The sequence below is a fragment of the Hippoglossus hippoglossus genome, chromosome 11 (assembly GCF_009819705.1).
Source record: "Hippoglossus hippoglossus isolate fHipHip1 chromosome 11, fHipHip1.pri, whole genome shotgun sequence".
Lineage (NCBI taxonomy): Eukaryota > Metazoa > Chordata > Actinopteri > Pleuronectiformes > Pleuronectidae > Hippoglossus > Hippoglossus hippoglossus.
In genome coordinates, this window is record NC_047161.1 from 10,821,237 (window position 1) to 10,840,910 (window position 19,674).

Below are 19,674 nucleotides of genomic sequence, written 5' to 3' on the forward strand. Positions count from 1 at the left end.
ACTGAAAATATAAACTCTGGATCTCACGTGTCCTGAACTTTCAGCTCCTGAACATGTCAAAGATGTCTGCCATGAAGAGAAAGTCGCTCCACACTCTGGCTGAAACTTTGTTTAAACAAGTGCAACACTGTGATTGTTTAAATTATCCTGAGAGCTAAAGCTCCCACTGGGACACTTAATTTATTTGTACACTGAAAAATTCTATAAAATAAAAAACGGTTATTTTCACATTTTGTATGTTTGTCATCAAAAGCAACATTTCTTTTAATTTTTCAACTTTTATTTTTCAGTATAAATAACAGTTTGCTTCAATATCAGTACATTTCACTTTATTTTAACAGGGTAAGCCAGCCTGTATCAATATTGCTGTCCATGCAGCGTTGTCAGTTAACTGAATTCATACAAATACTGAAGACATGAGAATAAAACCAGTAGCTGTTTGTTGTGTACAGCTTCGTTTGTCATTTGTCTAGTATATGCACTGATGCTTGTACACCATAGAAGTTGAAGGAGTAACAATAAATCTATTTTAAATGTTCTTATGGATGTTAGTGTATTTAACTAAGAGTCCTTGGACAATGCCTATGAGATCCCGTCATAAGGAAAACATTTGGGCCAAAGTCAACTTATAAAATTATGATAACAACCTATGATAGTAAATAAAACTATATGCAATGGAAAAGTAAAATTGTGTGAGTCTCTCTTTGCTGTCTTGTAACACAAAAACACTGAATACAAAGATGTATTTTCAGCCTAGAGAGAACATAAATATAAATACTACAAACGTTGTTCCTTTGAGGTATTTACATCTACTTTGGTGCAGTTGTAGTCAATAAATTGCGACATGAGCAGTGGCATCTCTGTGCATCATTGCTATCACAGAGTTATTCACCATCTTATGTAGGTAAGACAGTCTTTGAGTTCTTACCTATCCATAGACACCAAGGTCCTGCATATGGATCCTGTGGAGCCTTATAAACCTGTATATATGCCATTAAATAAATCACAAACAGCCACGGACAGTGCGGCAGCAGTGACAGCTGCCTCCAAACAGTGTGGCATCAAAGGCAGCTGCCTCTAAACAGTGTGGCGTCAAACTGCCTTTACACTCAGTGGCAGTTTCTGTTGCCGCCCAAAATCCCTATTTGAGTTTCCGCTGCCACGATTTGAGTTTGCCCTTACTGTCGTCCTGTTTCCAAACATGTCACATATATCTGCCATGAAGAGAAAGGCGATCCATGCTCTAGCAGAAACTCTGTCTAAACAAGTGGAGCACTGTGAGTACAAACATCTGTCTGATTAGCTCAGGGTAGGCTAGGCTAACCTAAGCTAAGCCATGGTTTCCGTTACACGCTGCTACTGTGATTGTTTAAATGACCCTGAGAATTTAAGCTAATTCTATAGATGGCAGGTGAAAAGTGATCCATTATTGTTTTGGTCGCAGTCAGTGAGACAGAGGTGGAGGGTCTGATCAGACTGTACCATGAGCTGCTGGGGGAGTCCGCCGCTCAGGGCAGAGCAGTCACAGGTCTGGACAGAAACAGGTTCAGGACTTTACTGTACAACATGTTCGGGATGACTGATGACCTGATCATGGACAGAGGTATTCTGTGTGATACTATTTATATTTGTATATTTGCTTGTGCCAGATTAATAGCTAATGCCTGAGTTTCCTTGAAATAACAAGATTTCAATAGTTCATGTTTTGAATATTACTATTTATTTTTGTAAACTTTACTCTTCATTTTTCCTTTGACTGTTTGAAGACTTTTGCATGCTCAAGTTACCTGCTATCATCCTAATAAAAGTCTCAAGCTTTTGTTAGCTTAGCATTTAGAAATAACTGCAGCTGACCACTCTCTATTTTACCTATAATATGTACCAAACTACTGAGATACTTCTTAGAGGATTTGGAAATTAATTTAAGTGAATTTATGGACCTGTGAAATAAAGCATTGCCCAGGAATAACCTGCAGCATTTTGGACGCAGAGCGCAGTGGCTGTTTGATGACCTGAGCATGTTCTGCATATCACTGATTATCTGTCCTGCAGTCTTCAGGACATTTGACAAAGACAACGACAGCTTCGTGAATGAGAAAGAGTGGATCGAAGGACTTTGCATTTTCCTCCGAGGGACCTTGGATGAAAAAATTAAATGTAAGCTGTCAGACTCCCACATATAAAAATCAATCTCAAGTTATTATCCAGGTAATAACTCTTCTCTTTATGCAGACTGCTTCAATGTGTACGACTTGAACAGTGACAACTACATCTCAAGGGAGAAAATGTTTTATATGCTGAAGGACAGCCTCATCAGGCAGCCCTCAGAGGAGGACCCAGACGAGGGAGTCAAGGAGCTGGTGGAGATGACACTCAAGAAGATGGTGAGGGGATACGGTTACAGCTCTGTCCCTATAACGTCATGTTATATTGGTGTAATGTGTTAAGTTACTTCTGCAGAAAGCAACAACTCAAACCTCATAACTAGCTTGAACAATTTTATAGGAACACAAGTCATTTTATTCTCAGTTCTCTCATTTATTCTGTTCAATTTATTATCACTGATTTGGAAGATGGCAGTGTGCACAGACGCAGAGGCTTTACTCTCCCTGGATGTGTTTTAGACCAGAGAGGTCCTTAGAAACTTGCACTTCCAGACTGTTAACAAGCTTTTATCCAAGTGCCATTGGAGAACTTAACCAAGTGCAATAATATCAAACAGTGCTAAATTATCATGTGCAATTTATTCCATTTCTTGCCAGTTTTTTTATATTCATTTACTAGACTGTCATGTTTCTACTTGTCTATATATTATATTTTATACCACTGGGACACTTAATTTCTTTGTAAACTGTGAAATGACAATAAAGGTATTTTTGTTTAACACTTTGTTTACCTATGACTTCATGCTAAAAAGGCTGCTGTGAAAAAACTATTGTCATTTTTTTTTCTATGGGCAGGACTATGACCACGATGGGCGGTTGTCATTTGATGACTTTAATAAGGCAGTGAAGGAAGAAAACCTGTTACTTGAAGCTTTTGGAACCTGCCTCCCTGACGCTACGGTAAGAAGGAATAAAAGGATGATGAGAAATGTATTAATGAACATATTTTAAGTCAGAAGCTCTTAATCTTACTTTCTGTTTTTCTTCCTTTCCAGAGTATTGAGAAATTTGAGCAGCAAGTATTTCAGAAACAAGTGAAACCATGAAGAAATCATATTCATGTTGGATTTTCAGATGTGGATTTTTTTATAAAAAACTATATCGCTGTTTGCATTGACATGAAAAATGTTTCAATAAAAAACTGTTGCCACAAGAAACCGAGCTGGTGCGATCAAATCCGACGACGTGGTTTCATCTTTTTCTTCACTGGTTTGACGTCAAGAACTGATTCCACCTGAGAAAGGTGACATGGATTTGAACTGGTCTGAATTAGGAAATCTAGACTATGTTGAAGAAATAATGTCGTTTGGATCAGTTCAGATTATAGGTTACCTGTTTCATTGTGTTCCTGATGAGGCTGACTGTTGTGTTCAATGACTCATGTCCAGTTTAGGTGGTTCAGGTAGCTTTGGCCCAATCGAAGGCTCATTTTCCCCAGAAACCTCAGCCTGTGTTTGCCTTGCAGCCTCTTGTATTTTGTGTTTCCTGACCGTTAAAAATGAAAAATTGAAGGCGAAAAATATGAAATGGGTTAAAAGCAAAACAATAAGAAACAATTAAAAGCAAGTTCAGGCATCGATAGAGCACAGATATCGAAATAAAACATTTTACAGATTAGAAAAGATGAAAAACTAGATAATATAAAACATAATAAATTGTAAAAAAATAGACCAGAACTAGGAGAAAGCACACCTATAAAAATGTGTCTTTAAGAGTGTCTAAATGTAAAGAATTATGATATAAGAAGAGACTTAAGATAAAATATGTTTCAGAACTAAAACATGAACTATAGAAATCTTGTTATTTCAAGGAAAGTCAGGTATTAGGTAGTATGATATAAATTACGAAAAGGCTATTTCTGTATTGTTCCACATTTATTTATTTCTACATTTACGTGTTGATGTATTCATACTTACATCACTTCTGTCCCTCATAGTTTGTAACTGTGTGGTCATTGATCATCATATTCCATACACCGCTTACTGCGTATCACTATCGTTGCATAGCGCCTGTTCGTTGTCTACGTTGTTGCCATGGTGACCTCGTATGTCAACAACACAGCCTTCGGAGGAGCCACAGACTGAAAATAAAAACTCTGGATCTCACGTGTCCTGAACTTTCAGCTCCTGAACATGTCACAGATGACTGCCATGAAGAGAAAGTCGCTCCAAACTCTGGCTGAAACTCTGTCTAAACAAGTGCAGCACTGTGAGTACAGACATCTGTCTAATTAACGAACTAACTAGGCTAAGCTAAGCTACAGTTTCCGTTACACGCTGCTAATGTGATTGTTTAAATGAGCCTGAGAGCTAAAGCTAATGCTATCGATGGCAGGTGAAAAGTGATCCACTACTGTTTTGGTCGCAGTCAGTAAAACTGAGGTGGAGGGTCTGATCGGACTGTACCATGAGCTGCTGGGGGAGTCCGCCGCTCAGGGCAGAGGAGTCACAGGTCTGGACAGAAGCAGGTTCAGGACTTTACTGTACAACATGTTCGGGATGACTGACGACATGATCATGGACGGAGGTATTCTGTGTAATACTATATATTTATATTTGTTCATGTGCTTGTGCCAGATTAATACCTAATCCCTGACTTTCCTTGAAATAACAAGATTTCTATAGTTCATGTTTTAGTTCTGAAACATATTTTATCTTAAGTCTCTTCTTAAAACATCTTTTTATCAAAGTTTTTACAAATGATTGACAATGGCTCTTATTTCCACTGACCAGTCCTATTATTGTAAACTTTACCCTTCATTTTTCCTTTGAATGTTTGAAGACTTTTGTATGCTCAAGTTACCTGCTATCATCCTAATAAAAGTCTCAAGCTTTTGTTAGCTTAGCATTTAGAAATAACTGCAGCTGACCACTCTCTATTTTACCTATAATATGTACAAAACTACTGAGATACTTCTTAGAGGATTTGGAAATGAATTTAAATGAATTTATGGACCTTTGAAATAAAGCATTGCCCAGGAATAACCTGCAGCATTTTGGACGCAGAGCGCAGTGGCTGTTTGATGACCTGAGCATGTTCTGCATATCACTGATTATCTGTCCTGCAGTCTTCAGGACATTTGACAAAGACAACGACAGCTTCGTGAATGAGAAAGAGTGGATCGAAGGACTTTGCATTTTCCTCCGAGGGACCTTGGATGAAAAAATTAAATGTAAGCTGTCAGACTGCCACATATAAAAATCAGTCTCAAGTTATTATCCAGGTAATAACTCTTCTCTTTATGCAGACTGCTTCAATGTGTACGACTTGAACAGTGACAACTACATCTCAAGGGAGGAAATGTTTCAAATGCTGAAGGACAGCCTCATCAGGCAGCCCTCAGAGGAGGACCCAGACGAGGGAGTCAAGGAGCTGGTGGAGATGACACTCAAGAAGATGGTGAGGGGATACGGTTACAGCTCTGACCCTATAACATCATGTTATATTGGTGTAACAACTTAAACCTCAAAACTAGTTTGAACTATTTGTTTTTTTATTTTTTCTATGGGCAGGACTATGACCACGATGGGCGGTTGTCATTTGACGACTTTAATAAGGCAGTGAAGGAAGAGAACCTGTTACTTGAAGCTTTTGGAACCTGCCTCCCTGACGCTACGGTAAGAAGGAATAAAAGGATGATGAGAAATGTATTAACGGACATTTTTTAAGTGAGAAGTTCTTAATCTTACTTTCTGTTTCTCTTCCTTTCCAGAATATTGAGAAATTTGAGCAGCAAGTATTTCAGAAACAAGTGAAACCGTGACAAAATCATATTCATGTTGGATTTTCAGATGTATATTTTTTTAATAAAAAACTATATCGCTGTTTGCATTGACATGAAATATTTTTAAATAAAAAACTGTTGCAACAAGAAACCGAGCTGGTGCGATCAAATCCGACGACGGGGTTTCATCTTTTTCTTCACTGGTTTGACGTCAGGAACTGAATCCACCTGAGAGAGATGACAAAGCTTTTAACTGGACTGAATTAGGAAATCTAGACTATGTTGAAGAAATGATGTCGTTTGGATCAGTTCAGATTATAGGTTACCTGTTTCATTGTGGTTCTGATGAGGCTGACTGTTGTGTTCAATGACTCATCCTCCATGTCCAGTTTAGGTGGTTCAGGTAGCTTTGGCCCAATCAAAGGCTCATTTTCCCCAGAAACATCAGTCTGTGTTTGGCTTTCAGCCTCTTGTATTTTGCGTTTCCTGTTCTCCAGGTGTGTGGTCCTCGGGACAAATCTGACTGCAGGAGCCTGTTTTGGAGTCAGTCTGTGTTCTGTGTCTCTTTCTCTGTCTGAAGAGGTTTGACCGAAACCTAAACCCTGCGCCGGCTGCTGTCTCGTGTCGATTATGGCATTATGTAATGTCCCCATTTTATCTTCTGTTTGTACTGTCCCATGTTGATTTTTATGTCCATAATAATGACTTTCCTGAGGAGGTAATGGCAGTAAGTGAAAGCCTGAATAATGGTTAAACTTTAAATTCTCTCCTGTATTATCATTGTTAGGCCTTCGATCGTGTCTGGGGATGATCTTCTCTGATGTGGTGGCTGTTCTTGATGTCGTGGGCTCCTCCTTTTCTGCCTCCTTCTGTTCCTTTTCTCTCACTTTAAAATTAAAAGGGAAAAAAAGACAAACATAATGTTGCGGTTTCAATTAAAATTGGTAATTCCAGCTATAATATAACAATAAAATACCAATAAAGAGCAATTTTGTTGTAATATGAAACAATAGAGCGGGAACATTTGAAATGTACCAGTGTATTGAAAGATAAGTTTAAACTCTGTAAAAAAAACTTTGTAAAAAAAAAGACAATTAATATATATACATACTTCTGTATTTATTCTTCTAAAATATCTTGTGTTAACTTATTTTTATTATTATTTAGTAAGTCCATAATTGATGTTAAAGTATACCTTTATTCTGAGCAGCCCTTGTTATATATCTCCTTCGGTCCTGCAGTTTAAACCTGGTGTCTTCCACACTCTCATATTCTGGGACGTAGCACACATGGAGCAAACCACCATAGAAACTCTTCTCATCCATGTGTCGTTTGGCTGCTCTGAAAAAAAAAAAAAAAAAAGGTTATTGGAAAAAAAAAGAAAAGAAATTGCATTTCTATTCCACTTTGCCAGTACAGTATAATGATAAAAGGGTTGAGTCGGATCCTGAACCTGGCACTGGTGAGTTTCTGGAACTTGACCAGGTAGACCTCCGTGAACTCCTCAGCAGGGTACTCGTCCAGGGGCCTGTACTCCTCCACAGCTCCGTACAGGGCACATCGCTGGATCAGCTCCGGCATCACTCCGATGGCGGGGACTCCTTGGACCATCAGGTATCGGGACTCTAAATTGATGGTGTACACCTGATGATGATACACAAGACAAGTTATCACACTATGCCATGTCATCAAAACACCTGGCTGAGGTCTCTATGATTGCCCAGTAATGAAGGGGATAAAGACGTTTTATTCTTTGAGCAACTGATTTTATAATGTGGGAACTTCCACATCCACAAGAAGAGATGGACAGACTTTTCTATCAAGAGCTGCATCAATATGGCACCAAGAGGAAAATAAGAAGGCAATTAACAATAACGTTGTTTGGAAAAGATACATGATTCTGGAAGTTTGAATTTTTACTCACTATATTTATTGTCATTTACTCATTTTGTATTTCCTTACTCATCCCCTCACTCTTCTTCATGGTGACATGCAGACAGTGGGGGTCACCATGAACGAGAGTGAGGTGAAATATCTGTGTCACCTCTCAAGGATGAATACATTTATATTTATATTTAGTATGATCTTTGATTTAATCTGGGTTTTCACAAACGACAGAGCACATAATCACAGTGTAGCTCGGGTGTCTCTGATCTTTAAGACCCAGTGTTTTCCTTGCTGACATTTTCTTACCTTTACCGCTTTGTCGTTTCTTCCCTCTCGGTACTTGGGTCTAGAAATACAAACTTTCCTCTGTTCGTGATGTTTATAAACCTCCGGAGAGTCCCAACAGCCTGAACTGCTTCCTGATGATGCCGCCATGTTTCTAGGAAAACCCAATTCCGTTCCGCACACTTCAAAATAAGAGCGCCTTCTCAATCACCTACCCCTTGCCTTCAATGCGTACCGGCGTGAAATATCTTATTTTGAAAAGGAATGTGGCTCATTATCATCTGCTTTGGTCTGGCTGGGCCGAGTCAGAGACATCGATCGAGCATGAACTTGTTGCACTTCTCACGTTAGCAGTGGAACCTGTCCGGCTGTCACACAGCTGCTCAGGCGATGCGGACATCATGTTTACTAACCAGGGCATTCAACCGGTGACTGTTGTTTTTAACAACGCAAAGAACTGCTTCCTTCACCTCCCACCGAGGCTGATATCCCATCTGTCCCTGAACGAGGTAGGCGAGCTCTTAGCTAGCTCCACAGCAGTGTCCTCCAGGAAGTTCTGTCTTGGTTAAACAAACAAACAACGTTCAAGCCAACAATATGTCAGCGACAGTAGTGTGACTTGTGTTTGTGAGTGTGTGTGTGTGTGTTGTTCGTTTCCTTTGTTTTTAAACGTACTTAAATTTACTGTCAATTACTTTCTAACAATCTAGTTAGAGTCATCTCTCACTGACTGCTTTACAATAGTATTCTATTATATGTGTAGAGCATTACATTCATTATATTAACCTGCTCCTTAGCTTTAATTAAATTATTTTTTAAAAAGATGCACAAGGAGTTTTTGGTGAGACATTTCAGGCTCCATTATATTGACCCTGCGACCTCAGACTATACATTAATTATATACATCATACATTAAAGATAAACAAGTTTATATTAAAAAGGAATTAAGTGAAAATTGAATGTCACATTATGAGTTTGTTATCATCATTATACTATGTAATATCTAATTTTATTATAATACTTATTGGTATTATACTATTTGCAGTGTGGCTACATGTAGTTTGTGTTTGGGGGCAATAGAAAAGCGATGGACTTATGAAAGATGCCAGTTGTGTGGTTGTTGTATTTTCACTGTTGGTTTCCATTTTGATACGAATGTTTAGTAGTAGTTCTCCTGCAGTCTCACTTGGTGGTGACAAAGCTCTGCATCAGACACAGGGCAGCAGGAGACCTGGTGGATGCCAATACATTCTTGCAAATGACTGCATTGTCTTGTATTCTGTTCTGTTCTGGTCATCAGCATCTTTTTAAAACCTATAATGAATCCTATCTTTCAGTTTACCGTTGTCTGACATTCTTTCAAAGAGCATTCATGAAGTAGCTCCCATGATATTTGTACAAACTGCTTATTTCTCTGTTTGGCTATTTGGCAATTACATGAGGAATCCTCCAGTCATATAGTTCAGGACATCATTGCACAGTAATAAAACCTGCATAGCTTTGTCAATGATTGTTTTTTAGACATTAGATTGTACTACATAAAAAATGAAGATGTACGGTACAAATGTACTTTGGCTGTGTTTCAGAACCAAGCTTTGGAGTTGTCCTGGGACCATGGGTCACCACTCTACCTCAGTTGGACACTAAACAGAACCTCCTCCAGCTATGACAGCCATGAAGTGGAGCTGTGTCGGCAACTGGGAGAAAAGTTGGGGCTGAAAGATGGAGAGCAGGTAGTTCTCTGAAAAGAGGAATTTGTACACATTTTCTACACATCCAGACTGTCTTTACTTTAAAGTAATTGTCAATTGGTGACTATGGACTTTGTGTTTATATTATCTGGTTGTGCGGTTTCTCTCAGGGCTTCCTGAAACCATGTCACCAGGTCTCATCGGTGCATCAAGTATTTGTGGAGCCTCTTTCATCTGATGACTGGGAGATCCTGGTGGGTGAAAATAGTGATTTACAGTAATGTGGAATCTTATGTTTTTATACAGGGTTGGGACCCTAAATCACTTTAAGGAGCACTCGTGTAGCATTGCCTTTCTCTGTTTTACACCTCCAGGAGCTTCACAGTGCTGCACTGGAGCAGCAGCTGTTAGATCAGATCAGAGTGGTGTTCCAAGATGCTGTCTTTCCTGTGTGGGTGGACAGCCACACAGTCATCTACATCCGAATAGGTCAGAGTTAATACAACAATTATCTTTTGTCTGTTTAATGTTCCTTGATTTATCCAAAATTCAGATATTCATGAGAAGAAACATGGGCTTTGATAAATGCATGAGCAAAAATATAAAGTTTCATCTTTTGATAATCCTAAAATAATGCAGCTAAGGTTTTAGTGTGTAATGGTGACTTTCTAAAGAACTTGTTCAGCTCTGTCGTGGTCATATCCACGGACAGCATTCATTAACACAATTTGATTTGCCTCTTAATCTCTGCAGCATCACTTTCGCCATCTGTGCCCTATGGTCGCCTGGAGCAGTTCACAGAACTAGTTGTGTCTCCGAAGAGCCGTGCTGGGATTAGTGACCTCAGTAGTTCTCCAGTGAGGAGCAGTGTGGAATCGAGTCTTCAAATAGAGAACACTGATCTCTATTCATCCTCCTCTGGACAGTCTTTAGAAAATAATGCTCTTGTCCCTCAAAGCCACCAGTGGGGGGGCATAGCTGACCTGAGGAGCCTCCTGCGCTATATGATAAAGGGCACTTATGACCCGATTAAAGAGCCACCACCGGTCCCTGGCATCCCTGCTATCTTTACTGACTCTATCTACAGAGTATGTGGTGCGCCTCCCGACTCCCTTTGCACCATTAGCCACGCTGCAACCAGTGTTATTCATTTATTTCCATCGAGGCATGGACTAAATGATGGAGTCATTGGAGGTCAGTCTCTAGTGACATACGGTCTGCTCTCCAAAGTTTCTGCCCCTAAAGAAACAAGGGCCAGAGTCAAGCAGGCCATGGAGAAAAAGAAGAACACACGAGTTACTAAGGTTGATGCCTCTACGGAGGGGGGTGAGGACATGAAAGAAGAAGAGGTCATGGTGGTCCGGGTGGTGTACCATTGTGATGAGAAACTATACGGCAAACAAAGCAGTCTCAGAAAGGGAGAAATCCATAGTGGAAGAGTATGGGTAAGTTTCAACAACGTAACTGCTGCTTCCATTCAAGCACCAGTTATCAATGGCACTTTTTACTTTGAAGTGGCTGCTGCCTTATAAATTTTCATTACTTATATTTTTTCAGATCCCACAGCCCCTGGCCGTCAGCCTGAATATCAGCCCACATTCAGTGGTTCGAATTAAGCCTGTAAAATCAAGTATCAAAGTGGCCTCTGCTATTCGTCTACAGCCTCTGACACCACTGGTGAGTGCTGGAGTATTTATCTGCAGCTACATTTGGGTGTGAAATATCAAGCAAGCACATATTTCATTTGTTCAAAGCTGCATAAAATTGAATCTTCCTCCTTCCCTATGTTTTGATGATCTCTGACATTTACCCCTCAGCCCGAGGAGGACGATGAGGCGATCCAGACAGCTTTCCTCGGTTGGCTGCACACTCAGAGTCATGAACCTTTAGCCTGTCTGACTGCACGGTCTGGCACCATCCTCCTACATGGAACTGATGGTGATTCATTTCTACTGTTTCTTTAAAAGCTTTTCAGATATGCATTTTATTAATTCCATAGAAAAATCTGCACAATGTTTCTAATTATCTTCGCAAGATATCAATCAGGATAAAATCATAATGCACAGTTAAAAACTACAGTACATTCAGCTGCAATAATATGTCACTGTTCTCCCCCTTATTTCTCATTTATAGCAAAGTTAGAGTTCGCTTTAACTGTACTGAAACCAGAAGCAGCAAGTGATCCTCCTGACCAGCTGTTTTTACTGGCACACACTCTCATTCAGAAGGAACACATTCAGGTATTTACATGCACATGTTGTGTTCAGCACATCAATAGTCCAATGCAATGCAAGTTTTTCTTTGCATAATGCCACGTACATGATGATAAAACAAAGTCTGGTGTTGTACACTGTGCATCACATCCAGGTACACAGAGAGTCATTCACCATGCCAGCTGTGAAAGCTGAAGCTGAAACACCAAACCCGGTGCTTCCCTCCCTCAGTGTCCTCGGGTAAGTCTGCAGCTATTTCTGAGCCTGTGTATGATTTAAACAAGGACCTTCTCCAGGATTAATTTCTCTTTACATCTCTCACTCCTTCGTCTTTCTCCAGTGGGATTGATGAGCTTAGTACGACTGGATTTGAGTTCATCTCCTGCTGCCTTCTGGGTAGTCCCCTTTCACGAGAGCTTGGTACCACTGGTCAGGGTCTCCAAGGAGGAGCTCTACTCATCACTGGTGCTAAGGTAGTGCTTTACATAACAATAATGAAAATATTTAAATACTGTTGCTGACAACACTACACTGTATTACATTTTACAGAGTGAATTTAGGTCTAAAGGGAATTTGAAGAACTATATATAGTTATTGTTGCTCTCCTTACAGGGAAGTGGGAAGAGCACTCTTTCCCAAGCCCTCTGCAGAAAAGCTAGAGAAGATTTGGATGCCCATGTGGAGGTGGTGGACTGCAGAAAGCTACAAGGTCAATACTTTATGTAAACACTTGATAATGAAGATGATGTCTGTTTGTTCCAAAAACATTATTTAAGAGAAGCCATCGTGAATTAACACATTCTTGTTTTTAGGCAAAAGGGCAGAAAGTGTGAGACAGATGCTGCAGGACATTTTTGAACAGGCAGAGTGGAAGCAGCCTTCAGTTGTTCTTCTTGATGACCTGGATCAAGTAACAGGGGCACCAACCTCACCAGAACATGAGCACGGCCCTGAGGCGCTGCTGCAACAGCACATTGCTCAGAGTAAACTATACATCTTTCATTTGTATATGTGTCTGGGGGATTTTTCTTGTCATACTGTACGATCACAGACGGTATTGATAAATATTCCTGGCCTGGATATGAATTCTTCTTGTCTCTTTGTGGCTGTAGGTCTAAAGGATGTGGTGGATGAGGTGGTGGTTCACTCCAGCCTGGTGTGTCTGATCATCACCAGCCAGAGTGAGCACTCTCTCCACCCCTCGCTGACCGAAGTGCACGGGTCCCACTTCATCCAGAGATTTGTAAACATCCAGCCACCAGACCAGGTTATTACACACGTACGCACTCACAGACATAGACTGATAAATGTTAAAAGGTCAGAAAGAACAGTTTGTGTGTTGTTGTTTTCAGGCACAGAGAGCAGAGATCCTGCGGCGTCTCATCCTCAGAAGGTCCGGTCTGTCCGAGGAGACCTTACAGATTCTTGACCTGGGGGCTGTTGCCAAGGAGACGGAGGGTTACGCACCTCAAGACTTGGCACTGCTGTTAGAGCGAGCTGTCCATGCTAACACAGTACAAAGCGGACACAGTGATCAGGGTAAGACACTAAAATCAATATATAATAAAGTCTTGTGTGGTCGTTCTTAAGCAAAAGCTAGTTTATTGTGCCGCTTTCACATTATTTGTCGGTGCTCTGCATTTCTCAGGTGTGTTTCTATCGTGGAGTGACTTTGCACAGGCTCTTAAAGGGTTCACGCCTCCCTCGCTGTGGGGGGCAGACCTCCACATCCCAAGTGGAACTGGGCTGGAGAGGGTGGGAGGGCTGAGAGAGGTGCGGCAGCAGCTCATGGACACAATACTGCTCCCCGCCAAGGTCAGTATCAGAGCAGCCAATCGAATCAGCCAGTCGAATGAATGGAAGCTTCACTTTATCAAACAGGATAAATAGACTTAATGAAATGAAATTGCAAAAGTTAATGTGATGACAATTTATTTTTCATTTAGCACCATAAATGTTACTGATTGTTTTAGATAAACAATTAAAAGTCTCAACATAAATGAGAGTTGCAGCAGATAGGATGAAAATAAACACATTCATTTAAATTAACTGATGCTAATTTATTTAAGTGATTTATTTATGTCATTATCTTATTCAGATTACGTTTAATTTCAATTTATCAGTTTTATTTCTGCCTTTCTTTTACACTAGAACAATAATTGTTTCAACAAACGTTCTATCAACGTGTATGATAGAAAAGATTAAAATGATTCATGTGTTTCTCTTTAGCAAATAAGGCGGAGTTTAGTCTTTATTAATGGATTCCAAAAATAAAAGGATAATTTATTACCTAGTTTCAATTTAATTTTCCACCTTTCACATGAGCCACTGTAGTAATCCCAGTTGGGATTTCTAGGAGTTTATTTGATCTATTTTAATATTTGATGCCGCCGTCCATGATGTTCTTTATGAGTGTGAAATTAATTTATTTCACAGTTATTTCAAGTTAGTGATGAAAATGTCACGGTGTTGTTCACAGCACCCTGGGAAACAAATCCTGTTTAACCCTGATGCAATGTATTATTAGGACTCGAGCACTGACAGTGCAAAGGCGCTATTGTTTTTATTTTCTGAGTAAACCATAGCCATTATTTTTAATGTTTTATAGTTTTAGGCAAGACACTGCAATTTTAATTTATAAAGCACCTTCTTACACAGCGATAGTTTCAAGATGTTTTTTTTACATTGCAGTAGATGTTCAGATGTCTTTATTGGAGCTCAACAGAAAAGATAATCAAAGTATAAATTTCAACATCATTGATTAATTGTACAATAAATGACTGTGGGTCTTTGATGTGTTACAGTATCCCATCCTCTTCTCCAATCTTCCTATCCGCCATTGCTCAGGAATATTGTTGTATGGAGCTCCTGGTACAGGGAAAACCCTGCTGGCCAGGGCTGTGGCCAAAGACAGTGGTATGAACTTCATCAGCATCAAGGTAAGCCGGACTTCAGCTCAGACAGTCAAACAGAAGACTGTGTTTTTTCTGTTAGAGAAGCAACACATATCTTCAGTAACACAGGATATTAACGTCTCTGCAGGGACCTGAACTTCTGAGTAAGTACATCGGAGCCAGTGAGCAGGGAGTCCGGGATGTTTTCCAGAGGTTAGTGAACGTTTACGCTCCTCCCAACACCACACTGACCCTCTATTATAAATCCCATTGCCAGTTATAATGAGCAACATCAAATATGTATAGTAATCATAAGCCCTGGTAACAACCCGTTCATAAAATTGGAATAATTGACTTCCCATCTTCCTAACTGCTGCTCATTCTGTCTGTTCCAGGGCACAAGCAGCCAAGCCGTGCATCCTGTTCTTCGATGAGTTTGACTCTTTAGCCCCCAGGAGGGGCCACGACAGCACAGGAGTAACCGACCGTGTGGTGAACCAGCTCCTCACCCAGCTGGATGGGGTGGAGGGACTCCAGGGTCAGTCATACAGCAATACATTACGTGTTCTGCATAATGACATCCAATTTAGCAGTTTTCAGAATATACTGATGTATTCTGTTCTGCTGGAGGGTTTTTAAAGAAATAGCCGAAACGTTTAAGTGAAAAACTGTGATGCAATAATTACTTTTTGTCCTTTTACGAGGGTTGTGTGCTGCATTATTTCTTGTTTGGAAGCGATTGTAGCCCAAAAAGTTTTCACGGATTGCCAAGAAACCTCATATTGACTAAAACGCTCAATGGAATAGTCTACATAAGCCTCAATTATAGCAGTATGACATTAAGTGTAAATTAGTGAGCTTAGATGGATTACCTTTCCCTCTTCTCCCCCCTTTATGCTAAGCTAAGCTAACAAACTCCTGGCTCCAGCTTCATATTTAACACACAGATACAAGAGTGGTAATAGTTTTCTCATCTAACACGTCTGTGAGAAAGCAAATAGGTCTATTTCCTGAATTGAAACTATTCCTTCAAATCAAATAAATGAAAATCGTTTATGTTTGTTTTTGTAGGTGTGTATGTGCTTGCAGCCTCCAGCCGCCCAGATCTGATCGACCCAGCCGTGCTGAGACCTGGACGACTGGACAAGTCCCTTTACTGCCCCCCTCCTGACCTGGTCTGTTAAATTAGAATGATGACTAGCAATATCGCTGCACCATTAAACTCAGTTCATGGGCAGATCATCCAGCTATTACTAATCCAGTTATTGACAAACTCCTCACCCCTTGTGTTGTATCTCCAGGAGTCTCGTGTGGAGATCCTCAGGGCTCTGAGTAGTGGTGTTCCCCTGGCGGCTGATGTGGACCTGGAGCAGCTGGCAGCCCTGACAGAGCAGTTCACAGGGGCAGACCTGAAGGCCCTGCTCTACAACGCACAGCTGGAGGCCATCCACAACAGCCTGGGCACCAGCACACCGAATGTAAGTCTATTATATTTTCATTATGCAGCCACTGAGGAGTTTATAGTGTTGGGTTGCCTTGGGCCACAGTAAAACAGGAAGGCAGGAAACTGTTGTCTAGTCCACTTTCAAATTGTTTATGATTCAGTTGAAGCAGCCCGGCAGGTTTTTGTCCCTCGAGGCTAATTAAACAAGGAGTTTAGTATGCAACTCAGCGCATGTCAGTTGCTCTACTTATCACTCCATTATTAGTTTGGAGTATAGTTCAAATAATTCCCAACTGTGGTGCCATGGGTGTGATTAAATTACTTAAACAACAAAGGCTGTCAGTATCTTGAACTGCAGAAACACAGTGAAGTTACGTCTCTCATTCATATGTGTTTGGAGACTACAAAAGCTTGTGTACTTGTGTATCTAAACTCAAACCCTCTGTTTCTGTGTGACAATCAGGAGCTGACCTGCGGCTCAGACAGCGACATGAGTCTGTCCTCCATGATCTTCCCAAACAACATCAGCGGCTCCGATGATTCGGTCGGGGAGGGAGACCCAGCCGCGGGTTTGGACCAGTCCATGGTTCTGCTGGAGCCCGATGAGCTCCACGTAGAAAACGAACACCATCGCAGCAACATCTGGAGACTCTACTTTGGAAGCTCCGACGAGTCAGAGTTGGGGAATTCACCGATTTCAGGACTGGTGAGCAGTGCTGTCAAGATACATACAGCAGTACATTAAATAGTAGAAACGGATAAAACATCCATTCTCACTTTACAAAAAGTAAATTATGCATTTCATGGTCCTACAAGACAATAATGACATATCATAGACTTCTGTTATTTGTGTTTTCCCAGAAAAAGCTCTCTTTCTGAGATAAAGATGAGAAGGTCATGATCAGTCCATGTCTGTTTATTATATAGTATTAAGAACTGGAAACGCTAGTCCGGCTCTTAATGGTGTAAAGAAAAAACAGCATGTAACTTATTCTACACTCAACTACACTGGAGATAGTTATGTTAAGATATTACAACTGTTCATGTTCTCAGATTTAAGAAGAGCTCAATAAAGAGGTGAAATCAAAAATCATTATTCAGGAGTTGCCAAAGCATCTGTGAGATTTCTAACATCCTTCTGGATAGATTTGGTCTGTAAATACTCAGTGACCCCTCTCATCCAGATAATGCACTTTATTCGTCTTGAGGAAAAAGTTTAGACCACGAATATCTGCTCGTTTTAGCTCATATCCTGAAGGGCCTTAACTCAGCATCATCAGGTCAGCCCTTGAACTTCAGTCACACTTGTGGGTTGGCACTACTTTGTTTTTTAAATGCTTACTCTGATTCTGTATTTATTTGGACAGATTACTTTCAATGTTTACACACTGTTGTGTATTTGTACTGTATTATTATGTTGCTGGGATCCCACCAGGGCAAATTCAAATCAATGTTTCATTGAAATTGCAATACATTATTTAACCTTGAATAAGTAATATCCTGAACATCCTGCAGCAAATTCCTGTGGGTAAATCTTGATTTAACAAAGGATGATTATAAACAAGGTTTTTTAATTTAACCACAACATTTTAAAATATTGCAGAAATGCTGCAAGCCAAACACAAAGTGTTAGAACTGAACTGTTAGAAACGTCCGTTTGTTGTCCCAAATGCAGTGATGCCATTCAGTGTTTTAGAAACATCTATTTCCTCACATAACTTTTGTGCCTGTCCATTTTCTCTCTCCTGCCTCTCTTGACAGAACTCCCAGTGCGTCTCTGGACCCAGCTCCATGACCCAGGACTGTGTAGGGGCATCAGCTCGTGACCCCAGCGGCTCTGTCCCTCCTGCCTACATGTCCTCCCTCCAGAGGGGATACGAAGAGCTGAGCCCGGAGCAGTTGGAGCGCCTACAACAAGACGTCAACAGCATCAAGAACAACTACAGGAGAGCCAATGTAAGTGACGACAACAGACAGGAAGATGTTAAATGCTCCTAATTCCTATACGGCTCCACTCAATACTACAGTCTTTAATACCAAGTTTCATTTTATTATCCAGTTTGAATTACCGTTCTATTTCATTTGACATTTATTTTATTTTATTGCTAGTTTATACTATTCTATACTCCTATTTATGGCTAGTGTCCAACCAAGAGTTGTTAAACTGCTTATTTATGCCGCTGTGTGCATGATTACTCTTGAGTGTTGCATTTGTGTGTGTCTGTGAAGGAGGAGGGTCCCCGGGTCCCTTCAGCCTCCACCCAGCCGGGCCTGTTGCTGTGTCAGGCTCATATGAACTCCGCCCTGGCTGCGACCAGACCATCTCTCAGCAAGTCCGACTGGAACAGATACACAAAACTGTGAGTATCCTGACACCAGAGACAATCACACTGATGTTGACAGATGATGAAACCATAGTAACCGAGACAGTTTGCTCTGCACAAAGCAAAGAAGTCATTTTACAGTTGTCCATTTATTTTGGAAAGAATTTATATGTAGTTTCAAAACTGTAGCCAAGTCACAGCAAGATGAATATTAATCAGTACTACTATTCTTCCCACTATATTCAGCATGTTTTATGAAGTCAAATGACTCTGTATTTTGAGAATTCGTTAGAAATGCAGAGCTGGAACAGAGAAATTGCATTTTTAACTATTTATAGCTGCGGACTCATCTCATGTGTCAAATGAATGAATAGATAACTGTTTAATGCTGAAAGAAAACAAAACAAACACCACAGGTCATTCCTTGTGATCCATCAGTTGATGTTAGATGATAGTGTTTTATGATTATTTAGATTTTAATTTATCAAAATAATATTTTTCTTTTTTTAAGGTATGAAAACTTTGGCGGTTCAGGAGACGGAAAATCTCTTCACTCCGTCACATTTAAACCTGGACAACGTGTAACTTTAGCTTGAACAAACAAATTCATTTGACTCTCTCTTTGACTTAATTCCTTATTTTTTGATTAAAGTGTAGTTAAGCAGTTTCAGGGCTTTAAAGACAATGTAAATTAACAATTAATATATGTATTTTTTTCTACTTGAATGAGACATTTAATTGTAATTAAATGTAATTACTGTACATATGTACGATGTCATTATTAAATACAGAGTTTTTGACACTGCATATTTTGCTGTTATTATTGTGTGAAGTGATTGTGAACTGTTTTCATTATTTTCTATTTACTGTGTCGCCCTCTGGTGGTTATAAAGTCTTTTAAAACTCTTGTTGACTCAATAGTTCTGGTTAAAACTTTTTAGGGAGTTTTAAAAATGATCTAGATGTGTTTTTGAAATTATGTCAAACAAATGTTTGATCTGCTAACAAGGATTAGAATTGTATCATGTGGATTATTAAAGGCACAGG

General features: G+C 40.0%; 4 protein-coding genes across 6 annotated transcripts; 3 read left to right on the forward strand and 1 right to left on the reverse strand.

The window, feature by feature from the left end:
- Nucleotides 1-1,174: 1,174 nt before the first annotated feature.
- Nucleotides 1,175-3,271, forward strand: LOC117770456 (EF-hand calcium-binding domain-containing protein 1-like). Its single transcript, XM_034599929.1, has 6 exons — nucleotides 1,175-1,277; nucleotides 1,445-1,603; nucleotides 2,053-2,157; nucleotides 2,233-2,384; nucleotides 2,961-3,065; nucleotides 3,161-3,271. The coding sequence occupies exons 1-6, from the start codon at nucleotides 1,202-1,204 to the stop codon at nucleotides 3,209-3,211; spliced, it is 648 nt and encodes a 215-aa protein (XP_034455820.1). The 5' UTR covers nucleotides 1,175-1,201; the 3' UTR covers nucleotides 3,212-3,271.
- On the reverse strand, nucleotides 3,212-8,370 carry rbm48 (RNA binding motif protein 48). Of its 2 annotated transcripts, none has more exons than XM_034599926.1 (5): nucleotides 8,083-8,370; nucleotides 7,343-7,533; nucleotides 7,085-7,230; nucleotides 6,216-6,775; nucleotides 3,212-3,399 (listed from the first exon to the last, which is right to left on the reverse strand). In XM_034599926.1, exons 1-5 carry the CDS (start codon nucleotides 8,209-8,211, stop codon nucleotides 3,337-3,339), a joined length of 1,089 nt encoding a protein of 362 aa, XP_034455817.1. In that variant the 5' UTR covers nucleotides 8,212-8,370; the 3' UTR covers nucleotides 3,212-3,336. The 2 variants fall into 2 exon arrangements, with proteins under 2 accessions (XP_034455817.1, XP_034455818.1); XM_034599927.1 differs by lacking the exon at nucleotides 3,212-3,399 and adding an exon at nucleotides 5,952-6,117.
- On the forward strand, nucleotides 4,187-5,969 carry LOC117770455 (EF-hand calcium-binding domain-containing protein 1-like). Its single transcript, XM_034599928.1, has 6 exons — nucleotides 4,187-4,373; nucleotides 4,533-4,691; nucleotides 5,233-5,337; nucleotides 5,413-5,564; nucleotides 5,678-5,782; nucleotides 5,878-5,969. The coding sequence occupies exons 1-6, from the start codon at nucleotides 4,298-4,300 to the stop codon at nucleotides 5,926-5,928; spliced, it is 648 nt and encodes a 215-aa protein (XP_034455819.1). The 5' UTR covers nucleotides 4,187-4,297; the 3' UTR covers nucleotides 5,929-5,969.
- Nucleotides 8,370-19,434, forward strand: pex1 (peroxisomal biogenesis factor 1). 2 transcript variants are annotated; one of them, XM_034599921.1, is made up of 24 exons: nucleotides 8,370-8,570; nucleotides 9,648-9,794; nucleotides 9,923-10,006; nucleotides 10,127-10,241; nucleotides 10,506-11,197; nucleotides 11,310-11,429; nucleotides 11,570-11,690; nucleotides 11,886-11,992; nucleotides 12,120-12,205; nucleotides 12,306-12,438; nucleotides 12,578-12,674; nucleotides 12,778-12,948; nucleotides 13,078-13,232; nucleotides 13,318-13,504; nucleotides 13,614-13,780; nucleotides 14,770-14,904; nucleotides 15,008-15,072; nucleotides 15,255-15,397; nucleotides 15,931-16,034; nucleotides 16,161-16,337; nucleotides 16,767-17,009; nucleotides 18,065-18,259; nucleotides 18,533-18,663; nucleotides 19,139-19,434. In XM_034599921.1, exons 1-24 carry the CDS (start codon nucleotides 8,463-8,465, stop codon nucleotides 19,221-19,223), a joined length of 3,768 nt encoding a protein of 1,255 aa, XP_034455812.1. In that variant the 5' UTR covers nucleotides 8,370-8,462; the 3' UTR covers nucleotides 19,224-19,434. The 2 variants fall into 2 exon arrangements, with proteins under 2 accessions (XP_034455812.1, XP_034455813.1); XM_034599922.1 differs by having other exon boundaries at nucleotides 8,430-8,570; nucleotides 18,536-18,663.
- The last annotated feature ends 240 nt before the right edge of the window (nucleotides 19,435-19,674 follow it).

What these genes read in the sequence shown, in the direction of transcription:
- LOC117770456 (XM_034599929.1), top strand. Translation starts at nt 1,202, where the DNA reads ATGTCACATATATCTGCCATGAAGAGAAAGGCGATCCATGCTCTAGCA. An exon ending in GTCTAAACAAGTGGAGCACT is followed by an intron (nt 1,278 to 1,444) that starts GTGAGTACAAAC and finishes TTTTGGTCGCAG; the next exon opens with TCAGTGAGACAGAGGTGGAG. An exon ending in TGACCTGATCATGGACAGAG is followed by an intron (nt 1,604 to 2,052) that starts GTATTCTGTGTG and finishes TCTGTCCTGCAG; the next exon opens with TCTTCAGGACATTTGACAAA.
- LOC117770455 (XM_034599928.1), top strand. Translation starts at nt 4,298, where the DNA reads ATGTCACAGATGACTGCCATGAAGAGAAAGTCGCTCCAAACTCTGGCT. An exon ending in GTCTAAACAAGTGCAGCACT is followed by an intron (nt 4,374 to 4,532) that starts GTGAGTACAGAC and finishes TTTTGGTCGCAG; the next exon opens with TCAGTAAAACTGAGGTGGAG. An exon ending in CTTGGATGAAAAAATTAAAT is followed by an intron (nt 5,338 to 5,412) that starts GTAAGCTGTCAG and finishes CTCTTTATGCAG; the next exon opens with ACTGCTTCAATGTGTACGAC.
- pex1 (XM_034599921.1), top strand. Translation starts at nt 8,463, where the DNA reads ATGTTTACTAACCAGGGCATTCAACCGGTGACTGTTGTTTTTAACAAC. An exon ending in GGCTGAAAGATGGAGAGCAG is followed by an intron (nt 9,795 to 9,922) that starts GTAGTTCTCTGA and finishes GGTTTCTCTCAG; the next exon opens with GGCTTCCTGAAACCATGTCA. An exon ending in ATTCACCGATTTCAGGACTG is followed by an intron (nt 17,010 to 18,064) that starts GTGAGCAGTGCT and finishes CTCTCTTGACAG; the next exon opens with AACTCCCAGTGCGTCTCTGG.
- rbm48 (XM_034599926.1), bottom strand. Translation starts at nt 8,211, where the DNA reads ATGGCGGCATCATCAGGAAGCAGTTCAGGCTGTTGGGACTCTCCGGAG. An exon ending in GAAACGACAAAGCGGTAAAG is followed by an intron (nt 7,534 to 8,082) that starts GTAAGAAAATGT and finishes TATCATCATCAG; the next exon opens with GTGTACACCATCAATTTAGA. An exon ending in TCAGAACCACAATGAAACAG is followed by an intron (nt 3,400 to 6,215) that starts GTAACCTATAAT and finishes CACCTTTCTCAG; the next exon opens with GTGGAATCAGTTCTTGACGT.